This window comes from Amblyomma americanum, chromosome 3, assembly GCF_052857255.1.
Source record: "Amblyomma americanum isolate KBUSLIRL-KWMA chromosome 3, ASM5285725v1, whole genome shotgun sequence".
Lineage (NCBI taxonomy): Eukaryota > Metazoa > Arthropoda > Arachnida > Ixodida > Ixodidae > Amblyomma > Amblyomma americanum.
The window spans coordinates 106479447-106495004 of NC_135499.1; the positions used below are offsets into that span (position 1 = coordinate 106479447).

General features: G+C 40.5%; 1 protein-coding gene across 7 annotated transcripts in view; it reads right to left on the bottom strand.

Annotated features, from left to right (window-relative positions):
• CASK (peripheral plasma membrane protein CASK) overlaps positions 1-15558 on the bottom strand; it is a 663473-nt gene that overhangs the window by 10883 nt on the left and 637032 nt on the right. For all 7 annotated transcript variants that reach the window (XM_077657694.1, XM_077657697.1, XM_077657698.1 and 4 more), the window contains 4 exons: positions 3272-3370; positions 2003-2141; positions 1467-1616; positions 483-563 (listed from right to left, as the gene is read on the bottom strand). In XM_077657694.1, coding sequence (XP_077513820.1) covers positions 483-563; positions 1467-1616; positions 2003-2141; positions 3272-3370 — 469 coding nt within the window. The remainder of the gene's footprint in view (positions 1-482; positions 564-1466; positions 1617-2002; positions 2142-3271; positions 3371-15558) is intronic.

A 15558-nucleotide genomic window follows, 5' to 3' on the forward strand; every position in this document is an offset into this window, starting at 1 on the left:
ACAGATAGGAAAGCTAAACAAGAGGCCCCAGATACCATACAGCAGCATCAAAACAGGAAGCGCTACATAAGTCAAAGATCCTCATTATGGAACAGCTTGGTCTAATACTGCTGACTCTTATGAAGACGACACAATGCATCCTGTTTTGCACAAGTTTGGCACAGCAGGCCCGTTACTTGTCACGCAGCTTCCATAGCAGTAGCCAGGGTCATTACTGGCAGGGAAAATACATTTTTTTTAGGAAGTGGGGACAGGGCTTTTCAACTAACAGACAAAAAGCCTTAAATGGCTGCAGTCAAGTGCCGTTTTCTGGCCAAATATTCCGTCATCCTCATTAACATCATGATTATAACCATCATCACTCTCACCACAGTGGGAATATATTGCTACTGCGGTTCAGCTTTTACTGTTCAAGTCTGGTACAAGTGCATGCATTAGAAAAGGAAAACGAAGAGCTTCTTGTTGCTTGATGTGGCACTCACGTGGAATGGGATATGCATATTTGTTGGGGTAGCTGGCAATGAGGGTATTCTTGATGTGCCTTCGGCCCACGCCATGAGCTCCTGTAACAAGAACGTCAGAAAGGAAATAAAGTCAAATATGTATAAAGAAACCTTCACTTGTTTCTTTTTTTTTTTCATGCCGCACTTCCATTCTCAAACTGAGATGTGGGTATATCTCTGCTTTAATTAACAATATCTTTTCTTTGAACTTCACATCTTTCATTTCACTGTTCTCATAACAATGTCCGAAAACAAATGACACAAACTTTACCCATATAACCTACAACACATAAGAAGGAAACACAGAACAGAAACACGGGACGAGAAAGAACATGACGGCTCTTTCATGTTCTTTCTCGTCAAGAAGGAACGTCGTGTTCTTTCTAGTCGTGTGTTTCTGTGCTGTTTTTACTTCTTAAGTACGATGTGCCAAGTCTCTGCCTTAATACAGATAACCCACAAGCTCGACAATAAAAATAACTCCTAGAATCTGATACCAGAAGCCCGGGGCTGGTAGATCATGAATAGAACGTCATGAATAGAAGTTGCACAACGGCACTATGATATTGTATAAACATTTTCATGCTATATTGACCACTCTAAGTCATCTTTAATCGTTGTACATTTGCGATGCCTAATTACAAACTCGCAATGTTAAAGGTGAAACTTTTTACATGTTTATCACAAACATTTACCACATCACATCTGTCAAAAAATCATTGATATATATTCCAGCCCAAGAGCTGCCTTGCCAATCTTCTCACTTGCAGAACGTGACTGGTGACTCACGTCTTTCTTTTTGTTTTTTCCCCCGATGGAATGACGCTGTGCCAAATAAGACAAAACAAATAGGCGTGCTGAAACTGCCATAGCAAGACTAGACAATGATGACAGCAGACTGCCACTTGGCAAGCTAGATTATTTACTTCTTCCACTGTGTGCTGTGTGCATGGCATGACTCACCCAGCAGGACAAGTGTCTTTCGATGGAACGCTGGGAGCCGTACCACCTCCTCATAGGTGACAACATCCAGCTGATCGAACGCCGCGTTGTGCTTGGCCAGGTACTTGTCCTTGAGATGCTTCTTCTTGCGGCCGAATATGGAGCAGTTCACTGCAAGTCAGAGGAGGTGGCGAAAGGCAGCATGAGGAGACAGCTGCAAGCTAGTGCCTTCAGCGATAACATAAAGCATTAAGTTCACTATATAGAGCAGCTTAGCACTGTAAGACACTGAGTAAGGGACACTTCTCCTGTTCATACTGTTCTGATACTCGTGATACAATTCTTGAATGTGCACTCCTCTGTAGTTGAAATGCCAACTGGGAAGAGGTTCCACCTGAAAGGCCGCAAATTTGTTATGATGACTGGGACCCAACTTAGTGCGACTACAATGGCCCTATTGAGAGAGGGAGCTAGAATTCTGGAGCGAAATTTACTTTGGTTCCGAAATCCAAAACAACATTCTGCAAAAACATTTCTGAGCTCTAAGCCTGCTGCACCTTGGTCGTTCTTGGCATGTTCCATGGCGATGCAAGCCATCCGCCACTCCTGGAGTTCGGGCGATGGAATGAGCCCGGCCGTGCCGTCGGCCGTCTCCTTCTTGGCCTGCCACCAGTTGTGGTCGTCCTTGCTGATCACCTGCGGCCCCGGGAGACCAGAACACAACACAAACACACCTCCCTCTCTCTTTTGCAGGCATGGCAAAGCACTCATATGCTTCATCTCTTCAGCCTTACAGAAGCTAGCATGCAGTCAGTGTAGTGGCAAAGTAGATCAGTGCGAGCCTCTAAGCCATGAATCAATAAATCATGAATGAACTGCATATTATTTTGTACAGCCACATTAACAGGCCTAAAAAATTAAACACACTCTTGTCAGTTTCATCTTATCACACCCTAGCCCATGCACATTATCTGCTTTGCCCACCATGAAAGCACGTGAGCAAGAAATAAGTGTTTCTGAGAAATCTTGATATCCAATGTCATTGATTCTGTGTGCTGCACGGAACTACACTAGTGAGCTTGATGACCGCTGTAGAAATCACACTGCCTGCTACATCTGCAGAGTACCACTGAGATTTAATGCATGAAAGCAATGAATATAATATCATCAGTTAAGGTTTGATCACAAAAATAATCAGCATAGTGCTGATATTTTACTCTCTAATAAAGTAGCTGGGTTCTGAAACACAGGTAATAAAAATTTCTAAAAATTTAAACGTGGTAATTTTAACCCATACTTTAAATACAACAAATTTTTGCAAAGAGAGCACTGCTCATAGTTCAGGTCTTCTATATGGTTTATGAGAATTTTAACGTCCCAAAGCAACTCAGGCTATGAGGGACGCCGTAGTGAAGGGCTTTGGAAATTTCAACCACCTTGGGTTTTTTTAACATGCACTGACATCGTACAGAACACGAGCCTCTAGAATTTCGCCTCCATCAAAATTCGATCGCCGCAGCCGGGATCAAACCCACGTCTTTCGGGTCAGCAGCAGTGTGCCATAACCACTGAGCCACCACGGTGGCTAGGTCTTTTCTATATTTGGTCTGTACTATTAATGCTGAAATGCTGTAACTTCTACAGCATCAGCTGTACTGAAACATTTTTCCACTCTATTCACTCTGTTGCACTATGATCTAGTGAAGTTTTAGCATCAGAGACAGCTCATGAGAGAAATTTTGACGGAAAAGCATGCCACTTGACGTAGCCATGAGAAAACAAGGAGAGAGCGGACAGCAGCAGAGGCCGAAATAAGGGGAAAAGACCTGTAGTATGTCCCCTGTTTGGAATGCAATGCCAGCTTGAGCACATGGAATGAGGTCGTCATCCAGAGGGTTGTAGTCAAATTGGGCGCGAACATATATCTGAGGAAGAGAGACATAAACAGCACAGTTAGTGGGCCACTTGTGCTGCAAATGAGAAATAGCCATTTGAACGAGACAACATGTTAGTTCTGAACAAAATAAAAAGTGGGAACTGCAAAATTCTGCCCAGCTGCTCTAAAAAAAAAGGAGGTATGAGCAGCCTAGTACTAAACTACATGATAAGTGTGACCATTAGTGCCTAGCGCTTAAATGATCCAAGACTTGGTGAAGTAGAAAGGTGCATGCTTTCTACTTGACTTATAGTAGAAGCAAAGTTATGGGTCTCTGTAAGCAAATTGCAAATGTGCAACTAGCGGTTCCCTTAAAACATCAATAGCCTAGACACTAGCGCAATCAAATTCCAGAACATGGCTTCGTTTAATTTTGAAATAACTGGTGCATACAATATCCCATTAACTAAAAATCATTATCAATAACTTCACTTTTAGAAGCCCTAATACTTACAAACATTCAAAGTTTCCTTTAGCAACAAATCAACGCTTCTTTATAATATCGAAAGTCATTGCTCCCCATGCAACACAAAATGGAAGTTAAATTTAGCAGGACAACAAAAAAACTAGAGAAAAGACAGCTCTCAGCAGCTAGACAGCTCTGCTGATTTTGTGCAGCTGTACAGTTGTTGTTCACTGTGAGAAAATCCCCTTTGCTAAAATGATAAGCCAGTATATGACGGTTTTATGTACGCAAAACATGTCAACGGCAGATACCTGCAGACGCACTCTGTCATCTTGAATAGTAAAATGGATGAGCTCCTTTCTCTGACACAGGTATTTAAGGTGTTTTCGCTGCACCACCAGCAAAAATTGCCTTGAAATGTCAGTTCAAAATTAACATTTAATATTCCGAGTATTATGTTGCACCGGACGGTCACACACACCAACAGGGCCATACCATCTCTACTAGCCTGACCAAGTTCTTGACCACACTTAAATCTCATTGCTAACGGGTGCAGAACCAGGCAGTACAAATTTCAGCAGTAAGTGGGCTGCAGATCTGACACAGCAAGCATTTTTTGGCAGCTCAGAATGTCCCAAAGTGTTTAAAGCAATAAGACTACCTACAAATACGTTTCCACCATGCACACAAGAACGAGCAAAAAAAAAAGAGAAGCAGGCAAGACAGAAGACTTGAGTGACAAAGGACATGCACAAATGTGAGTAACAGACAAACAGGCACAAAATATGCCTAAGAATACTGGAATACTGAATAAGAATATATTAACATCCTGTACTCGTCAAGGAATGTCATACATTTTTAAAAAGCAAGCCTTTATGACAACATTTTTATGATAACTAGTTTGGCGAATTTGTATATTTGATTACTGGAAGTGTAATGTTAGAAAGTGATAAAGTGATAAGAAAAATTGTGCCAAACAACAAAAGTAAATTTGAGCTTCCACCCACACAACACCAAAAGGCTCTGTTCAGAAAGTATATGTCATACCTAAAAATGCAGGCATAGACTTCATGCCTGCAGAATGTTCATCTATCACTGAACATAGTTGGGAAAAAGGTAGCAGTTTCACAATTTATTATACAAATCCTTTGATGATGCAGAATTTTATTCAGAGAATAAAAATTATGTGGAAAGAGTATTGCAAGTAAAAGCTTTGCAAGTTACAGCTTCCTCATGTTACTCTTTCATAAAAGGTCTAGAGACTGAAGTAAGATCAAGACAGTCTATAAACATAGGGAGTGGAGACAATGACATAAACAAGCTTTCCAGGTAGTTTATAATATATGGGTGTGATACATCCAAGAAAATGACCACTGAGTGTGCAACAAACTTTTTATTTATCATTTTTAAAATGCATGGTACACTGCTAGGGTATATTTGACACTGTCACCACAATTCAAGGCTGTGTAACAAAAATAAGTACCCAGATGTTTTCTCATTGTTGTACGCTTTTAAAGTGGGGACAAAAAAAAAGAGAAAAAGAAAGATCAGCAAGTCCCACAAAACATGAAGCGCACTGAAAACACAGATAAGGATGCATCTATATATTGTTAAAGCTGCCAACTGTCCCAACCAGGCCAAGCATGATAGCAACAATTATGTGTGAAAGCACAGCCTTCACCCCAGCAGACCATTAGCGCTCTGTTATAGCTACACCCTTCACATGCTCCATGCTTGTACTATAGCAGAATTCAGGCAGCCCAAGAATCTAGATAACAAATGAAAAAAAAAGAGAAGCAATAATAATAATAATAAAAACTCCAAGACTTTTCATCCCTGGGGCTGAAGATTGACGGTAGTAACTATCCTGATCCATTTCCCCACCCTTGTCTCAACCTTTCAGAAAGTGCCCTCTCTCCAGCCAAGTAGTCAGCTGGCACAGTCAGAAAAGCGCCCGCTTCCTAGCTCACATGGTCTTTATGGCACAGGCCCCCCTAAAGTTACTCTTGTAACACCACCATTCGCGTTCAAGTGCAGACTAAGATGAGGAAGTGGCCACCATGCATTAGACGGAATGTTGCAGTCTACCGGGCAGAGCGGATGTGGCTGTTAGCTGGCCTCTCCAGTTCCAGCCAGGCACCGCCTTCTATAAATGCTACCACAACCATACTCCCATTGGCCAGGAGTTTCTGGGGACTTTGAGAGAGTTTAAGTTTCCAGGGTCACTGCAAGTTTTCTGGCTGCGATGCACTACAAATGTGATGCCAACGCTGTTTATCTCAAAGAAAGTTCCACACAGAGAAATAACTGTAAAAACAGGTTGTTTTTCAAAATAGTAAAATTCAAGGCATAATCAATACTTCACAAAAACAGCAAGTTGCATACTGTATATAGCTACGTATGTTGACACAACCACGCATTAAGTTTTACAAACACCACAACTAACTATACTACAGCCATCTCTGGTGGCGGCCCATGCAGCATACACTCAAGACCTTTACTACCCATTAGGTATGTGCGCTTGGGTGTTTAAAATGTTGATACATGCCAAAAGAACGAATTAAGACTGCAGCAACATGTCTGGAACAATTGTCAACCTGCTTATTTTACACATTTACATTACATTATATGGATGAGGAATGTACGCACGCCGTGGGCCCAGAGATTCATCACCAATGCAAGAGGAATCTCTCCAGTAAATATGCATGCTCGGACTAATTTATGTTAACCTATACCCTGGTTCACTGTGTACAAACCACTGATATATTAATTATGTGCATGGTGCACAACGCACAAGCATTAAACAGGCATGCCTCTGAAAATTTCGCATCCATGATAGCAGTCATGGTAAAACAAATGTTTTGCATGGATATAGGCTGCTTTATCTAAGACTGCCAAAGCTTAAGGTACTTTTGTGTTCAAGAGACAGGTGCAGTCAGGTTGCTCACACCTAATATAGCAACAAATGCAAATTGACAAAACTACCGACAGTGCCTCTTGGACCATACTCTGCAAGCGCATATCTATGACCATAAAGAAGGAAGAACAGAATACAGGTACACATTTTTATTTCTTTTCCTTATTAACAAGCTGAAGAGACTCGTCTTATAAATGTGTACCTTCATAAGTGTGTAGAATTCATTCAATGTCAAGGAAAGAAAAAATAAAGAACGTCACAGTTTGCTACATTCTTGTTACTGAAGAGAGCAAACAAGCAGCCAAAATATATCTTGCCCATCAAACAAATCCAACCATGATGCTTATCTCAGCCTTCCAACAACCAATTGTCCTGGAGCCTTTTCTGGAAGACAAGTTGAGCCTAGCACGAGGTACCCATTTCCAGATGTCTGCAGGACAAACACGATGCACTGATGACCAGCACTGATGTGTATGCATGGTTCTCGAACAGTCCTCTGGCTTGGTCGAACGGCTCACTGCTTCAAGCAGGCTTGTGGTCCATGTCAACAGCAAAGCGTGGAAGCTCTGTTTGTGTGGTCCTTCTTGAAGAGCTTAGTCCCTACACTAACCTCTCCTGAAAGAGACCACATGGGACCATGTGTCCAAGCAGACATGTCTGCCTGCACTGCAACACACTGGAATGGGGGCTTCCATATTCGTAACAGTGAGGCTCCACTCTCATTAAAGGCCACTGCTGCCTATTTTACTGACGGTAACAAAAAAGACCATGAATCATAATTCCTCCGTTCAAGTAACTCCATGCATAGTATATCTCTCTACTCATTTTCTACTCCCTGGACATTCTTATTGTACGTTGGACATTTATTTTAGTAGTAATTGTTATGATTGTTATATTGCCTGTTATTCCCGCACCCCATTCTTGCTCAGATCCTGACAATGCAAAATTTTCATTACAAAACTCCCTTCTGTATATACAGTTAATAAGGTGCATTAATATGAATATATGCTATATGTAAAAAACTCCTATAAGCATGGGCACCAGTTGGTGAAATAAAATATGGTTCTGCAATCTTTGTAATAGTCTAAGCCAGAATTCTGAGAAATACACTCCAGTGCTTAGTAAATATTTTTGCATAAGCTTACATCTAAACGTTTTTAAGATGAACAATTGTGGCCACATCATTCCTTACAGTAATGAGGCAGAATGTTGCAGTTTCACCAGACAAACATCGTTTGAAAAGCACATTTAAGCTGCTTTTCACGTATGTTTAGAAAATATCAGTTTTTTTCGCACACCATTCCTTGGAAACAGGTGCTATTTATAATGCTATTAGCATCTTTTTAAAAATGCAAAGCATTAGGTAATATGCTGAATATCCAATACACAAAATGATTACAGCTGTGATTATAAAAGCACAATAATTAAAAAATTGTTACCACAGCTATTAACATGAAAATGACAGGCAGTGAAATGATTTTAATTAAAAAGTTAAAAACCAATCTAAAAAATTTGCAAAAGTTTTTCGCCAAGCAACATCAATGTTAACATCCTCGTTGAAGCAGCATCGATTGAACACAGGCTAAGCCATAGCTTGTTGGATGTGATATCCAAAAAGAATAATGCTTCGTTTTAAGATTACAAAATTTAAATTAACTTACAACAGCTATAGAAAACTTTTTGCATCAACCCTTTGAGGAGCAACATAACAGGTGACTCAGGAGCCTTCATAAAGTGTCTTATATATCTGTCGCTGGGCTAGGTTGAATGTATGTAGCCAATTTCGTTTTCAGGTGAAACCCGGTTTTACCCAATCCTTGCACCCAAAGCAGATTTCTTAAATGTTGTGTTAAATCCAATTTCTACCTGGAAATAAGTCTTCTAAGGAACATTGTTTTCCACTAGATAGAGCTGAAGGCACCGCATGAAAATTTGTGGACGTCAAGTGCTTATTCCGAAGAGATATTGACTGTTAACTAATAATTTTAAATTTATTTTATCACTTTTCATTTGTGAGAGTGCTTTATTTGAGGCCAAGTTCGGAGAGTATGTTTTGGAAGCGAGAAGCCACAACACAGGTACTGTCCAGATGTCTTATTGGCATCACTGCATAAAGCACTACCCACATTAATGACATCCTACTCCAAAAATTATCACTGTGAAATTTAATGAATGTTGTCACCATATACAAACAATGACATGCTACACAGAAGATGTTAATAGGCGCTGCAAAATTACTAATTATAAAAAAAATAAAGATCAGATTCTGTAAAAATATTCCAGTGCAACCTGCAATTTTCATATTGTGTACAAAATAATGTAGAAAAAGAGTATTTATTTTCTGTGCAAAAACAAGTGAGAGTAACTTGTCTCCTGCTGCAAAATATGACTTGCAAACAAAAAAAAAACCTGAATTATGGAGCCTTTTGTTGGAAACCTTATCTGTACCTGAAATTGAGTTCAGAACATACAACCTAATTCTTACCACTAATTCTCAAAAGAATATAACACAAAAATGACGATCCCTAATTATATATGCATGAAATGTGTAGAAATGACAAGAAAGGTATTTTAAGGTCTGCCAGGTTATAAGAAGCTAATTAATCATACAGTTATTATTCCTAACTGCTATTTTGCGCAATAGCTATAATTCTCTATGTTACAAAAATTACAATGTGTCGCAAGAACTAATGAGCATCTCAGAAAAATGGATATAATGCATTTTTATTCAGTCAGAAAAGTTCTGACGTTTTTTCCTCCCACCTTCAAGTCTTTTCTAACCTAGAGGTAATATTTGTTCAACTAAGAATTGGGGACTTCAAATTTGACAATACTATAACCTGGTGGCACAATACAAGAGCTATAGACAACAATCATGTGCATACTAAAACTTATAACATGAAATGAGCAAAACAAAGTCTCTCTTGATGAAAACAATGATGTAATGAAAAATGCAAAATCTCCACATTACAAAAAAAGAAAAGAAACCATGACATCAACAGCAAAAAGAAATACAAGCAGCAAAGCATCATTTGCACAAGTGTTTTCAAGTACCAAGTCAGATAGAAACGAAATGTGGCTTCTTGGGTAGCAAAAAATTTGCAAATTATAGTAATCAGCAAGCTGAATAATTAAGTTTGACACTGTAGGTTATACACGGTGACCATACATAGATTTGTACTGTGGTAGGGTTACGGAGAGGTAATCCGAGTTACACAGGTCTGTACTGGTACTTCCAAGACCCACTGACACAATATTAAGGCCAGTGCTCACAACTTGGAAAGCACAAATTGCAATAAAAATGATAGTACAACAAGCGGAAGTCCTGTACAATCATGAGCCAAATTTTGCAGGACGTGCGAGTGCATGGAAAAACTCCATCCTTGCACCACCTGACGTCACGTAGCCTGCTGCTTTGTCAGGAGGTATGCTCTGTGCATGTCTGCTCTTGCATTCCTTGCAGGCATCTCTGTACCCTCACTTCTAAATTATGCGCGCCGTATATCAGAACTGGCACAAGGTGCTGCTTTGCCATTCGCAGTGCATTTACTCCAGATGCCCTAATTGTTCAAACCAATTGGGTGCTGCTTGTCACAGTGTGGCTTACAGCGGCTAGGGCAGATCCCAGGCAGATGGCAAAGTGGTACCTCGTGCTGGTTCTGGTCTATGGCATGCACAAGGTAGGAGTGATAGAACAGAAGACGCTTAAGAGAAATGAAAGATTGAGTGTGCGCAAAGCACGTCTCAACAGCAGGCTGTGCACCGTCAGGTGGCTCAGGCATGCAGTTTCACTATGCGTTTGCCCATCCTGCAAAATTTTGCAGCAGTAACAGTGTGTAAACTGCCAAGTGAAGAGAAAGTGAATTTCGGCAAACAAAGCTACGCCACTCACCCACTCTGAACCACAGTCAAACATAAAAATATGTGTATGCACTAGTAAACAGGGTGAACTTACTAACTTAGACTTCTTACTGAAGAGGAACCCTATCCTGAAACACTAAAATGTTAACCTTTATTCTAAATAAATATTCTCTTGACACAGAATCTCCCTTCATGATGCCACTGGTGCTCAACCAGCAGCATCACCGGGCACAACCAATGATTTTTGCTGATCGTTAGTACTCTAAAATATGTCCACAGTGCAGCTCCAAAATGTGACAGTAAAGTGTGCTCATAAAAAAACATTGTTCATTAAAGAAAATTTACATCCTGTTATGTAACAAAAGGTATTCACCTGATTTTCATCTAATCATGCTCTAGACTGAGCCTGCTCACGACTGCACATCACTGCTCAGAAAGTTGCAAAAATTATGGCCTTTGAGTAGGCTATGAAATCTGGTGGGTATATCACAGTCACACAATATGACAAGGTGACTGCACAAAATGTACGAGCTCAGTGCAATGCAAGATTACTAATGGGCGAGTAGCACAAGAAATAATTACTTCTGCGGTATTTTTAGTGGCCTGTGTCTTAACTCTGCTTACTTGAGCTGAATGTTTTGTGCATTCGGGGTGTTTCACTGTCTTTTTAATCTAGATGGCACCACAGGATGATGCCTTGAACAGGGTTTTATGCATGGGCTGTTTCAAGACCACTGCATTCTCCACTGGACAGTAGCTTGCCCTCCACAATATGCAAAGCAAGTTCCAATACCATGGTCATTAAAAAGTATTAAAATATAACACCTGACACAGGACTAGCAAAGGTATGGAAACCAAAGCCTAGCAATGGTCCCAGCAACCACAGACAAGCAAACGCTGAGCACATGGGTCAGAAATGCTGGACTCTAGAGCATATAATAGGGTCCTACTTTGTCTGTCACATGTCACAATGTTTCTGCAAATGCTTTTATTTTATTGTCAAGCCTAGATAAGACTCCGACCTGAGGTGCAAAGCTGCAGGTGCTTTTGTGATATTATTTCAGCTGTACACACATACAGCATATCAGCCATCTCCTACAATGTACAACTCATGTAAAAAGTTCAGAGCCCACCATGACCGTGGCCAGAGCACTGCCTCAAAGATGGCTGACAACTTAGACAAGCCTATACAAATACAGTTTTGATTCAGCTATGGTGACCACATGTCAGTTAAAATCCTGCTTTGATAGCAAAAAAAAAAAAAATTGTGTGAGAGGTTAGTGGATTACACTAGGCACAAGAAGTAGAAAAATATAGCAAGCAGGGATATAGAACAGAGCCCTAATCGGCTGGTGATCGTTTTTGTCAAATATGAGCAGTGGTAACGGTGGTCAGCTATAGGGTACAAGTGGACCTAGCTTGTGTTATTTTTGTAATTTTTTTTCTTGTCAATAATCCCAGAACTCACACCTGCTGCACTGACTTCATGACTGATGCGTACGGCTGCCATGACAGAGAAATCAAGAGAGCGTGCAAAAATAATCAAATGTGTGCCATGACTCTGCCAGAGAATTTTTCAGCTTGCTCAAACTATTATGCATAAATCTAAAACAAATTCAAAACCACATTCTAACTGCTGATACAGATGAGAGCAATCAGTCTGTGGTGGGTAAGTGGTCACTCTTTAGACAGGGTAGCACCTTGAGAACACTTGCGAATGCAGTCACAGACAGGCAATGCAACCACAGCACTACTCTCAAGACAACAGCACATAGCACAACACCAATCAGCACACCTTCAGTTACACATTGTTTTGGTAATGAGGCAACACCCTGTTCTTCCAGCAGGTTAAAAAAAGAAAAAGAGCAGAGGCTGAAAGCACACGCAACAGCATGCTAGTACTGAAACACAGTAAAACAAAAGAAACTCATTTTGTGTAATGAAGCTGCACGTATCTTCACTCTGACTGCAGTGAATAGTAGATGAAGTTATACTTCAGCATTGCGAATAAGCATCAGGAGAACAATAAATAAGCATGAATGCTTGTCATCATGGGTAGCTGCACATTACCACAAGACCTGCGGGTTGTTATATTACTTAAACTAAACAATATAATCCTGAATGAAGCCAAAAAAGAGGTAAAAAGCTGGTTCCCCTAATCTGTATTTGGTCATTAACAGTTATTTTTTGCTTTGGAAACTATACATTGTGCTATATGCTATATGACAGGGTTAATCAGAGAAATATGGGAGAGGCCTCTGCCCTGCAGTAGGTGCAGTCAGGCTGATTATGATGAAGATGCTGAGATCTTTGTATTATTTTCTTCTCCTCTCATTATACCATAGTTCTCCCCTTTTGTGCATACATCTTGTTTTTTTAGCATCCTGGTTGATTAATACAAGCGAGTGTTATTTGGGTACTCTGGATGTTTCTTTTTCCCTTGCCTCGAATTTTGCCCACACTCAGTGTTAATGCTAAGGCAGCTTTTCAGTCTGTGTTCATTTTTTCTCCAAATTCATTCATTCTTCTTCTTTTGGATGCGTACGTCATACTCACTTTTGAAGTCATTTTCGATGTGCTACCTTGATGTAAAGAAACGCGAACAGCCTGGCGCCAACACGCCCCGCTGTTGGAATTTCTTTTCACCGCGCTTTTACTTCAGTGATAGCAAAAAGACCCTAGACTCGTCCATGATACATACTAGGACAACTCTAACATCTTTTTCGTACCACCCAGGTAAAAACACGATGAAAATAAATTCCAACAGCGGGGTGTGTTGGCACCGGGTTGTTCGCGTTTCTTTCCATCGAGGTAGTACATGTAGCTTCACTGATCTGACTGCCCATCCACAAGCACTGTATGCTCAAGCGGAAAGTAAATTAAGAGAACAAATGGTTATAATAACTTATAATTATTATAATGGGTGGATTATTATGATAAGGTGGCACAATCCAAGGTGGCTAGAAAACATCTTCCCTAAGAGTTCCATGCAACTTTTCAATGAGTACTGAATATCGAAACTGCTCTGTAGAAGAATGTTGCTGTGCAGGCATGTAAGTGACAAAAAGAAAACAGGTTGAGGCCCAGCAGTCTACATGCTATCTACAGAATGCAGCAAGTTGTAAACACTGCTATGATATGAGCAGTGGAAGAATTTATTGGTAGATGTGGCACTAATGCAGTACGCTCTACAACTGTAACATGAAAATGGCTGCAAATTTTAATCATATGAAACAGCAACCGACATGAGTAGCTGGCCATTTTTTACTCTATACATGGAAACGTAACACTTGGTCCTGCTGCAGTAGGAGTGAGTGAATGTTAAAGCTTGAAGTAAAAACATTTCTTCTATTCAAAAAAATATTTATTATTGTTCGAAAGTGTTCAGCATTTGGCCCATGTTTGTTGGCTCTCTCTTATCCTTGTCCTTTCGTGCTAAAGATATGAATATTTAATTTTGTACACAACAATGCATGAAATAGGATAGCGGCTGACAGACTGAAAGTCGGGTATTGTCATGCAATGCTGTGGGTGAAGCCTAGATAGATCTTTCCATTCTGCAGCAAAAGTACTAAGCTGCAGGCTAAGTCATAACATTTCGGTTGTGACTAAACATTTATCCAGTCATAACAGCAAACAGGGAAAGTCCTTGTTGTGCTCCCTCCTGCTTAGTGAAAATTTGCAATCTGTCGTACAGATCATCAGAAAACAAAAAAAAAGGGCAGGAATCAAAGATCAGTATCAAAGCAGCTATGAGGATGTCATAACCTGTGATAAGAAACAAGGAAAAACAACTCCATTTTCACACTGAGAGTAGGCCCCTTCCCACATAACTAGAGATGCCATGATAGTATATAACCACTGAAGTCGTATTTTACATGCATCCAAGACCACAGCTGGTAACATACATTGCACATGTGACCAAACACATAATTAAATATACTTGTATAGGCAATACACTACTCCTTAGTGTCACAACCATAATGTGCTCTCTCTCTATGTATACATACACATACTGAAGAGTAACCTCCTCCTCACCGTCCCTTACACCAAGCAATTTTCAGAAAAGTAAAACAAATGTGCAGCTTTAAGTGCTCATTTACACATATCAATTGTTTTTTAACTGCAAACTGAACTCAGTCATTACCTTGATCGTGTAACATGCATTGTTAATTCTGTTTCCCTGTGGGTATCCCGGTAGCCTTTGCAAGCTTCTGTTCATATTCATGTGACACTAATGATGTTAGCTTTATGCCGACAGGAAGCTAAAAATTTCCTTTGGTGTAACCTCGGTTTCATTGGCTCCCTTTGATTTCTTTTGTTTCGTACATGTGAATCATATGAAGAAAAGATAGCTTGAGAGGATTTTTTGCCTAAGAGACGCTAAAGGGTCATGACCACCCTCCGGTCGAAAATATTTTATACCCCGGTGACTGTGATGCATTGCCCCTGGAACGCGCGGCAGCAAACATTTTTTCAAAAGACTAACTAATAGTGCACGTACATCTGCCGCAATCAACCAATTTTGCCATGCTCTTTTCCTTTCGTTCCCACCACGGAAGTTTTTCACTCTCCTGCCTGGCCGTCTAGCCTCCACAAGCCAAATTCCCCTCTCTCCTCCTCCGCGTTTGGCAGGAGGTGTAGAATCTGCTGGAGTACGTCACATGCGTACAGGGCGAGAAAAAAGCGTGGAACGAGCGGCTGACACGAGTGGTCTACGCCTACCCTACACCAGTCAGTCAGAGAGACAGACCAATGGATGCATCCCTATTCGTATGTCATATCCAAGGTTCGACAGGCCAGCGTAGAGGATGAGGAGGTTTGGCTCTCCGAAACGAAGCAAGAGAGAGCTTTAATTTGCATTTTTGCTATGCGCATCACTGTAGTATTTTGCAGAGACTATCTCCAATACCTAATCGAAGCAGTGGGCTTGTTTGTTTAAAATGTCCAGACCCTGGTCAGTGGCCCTTTTAAGGGTCTCTGGAAAGGGTGT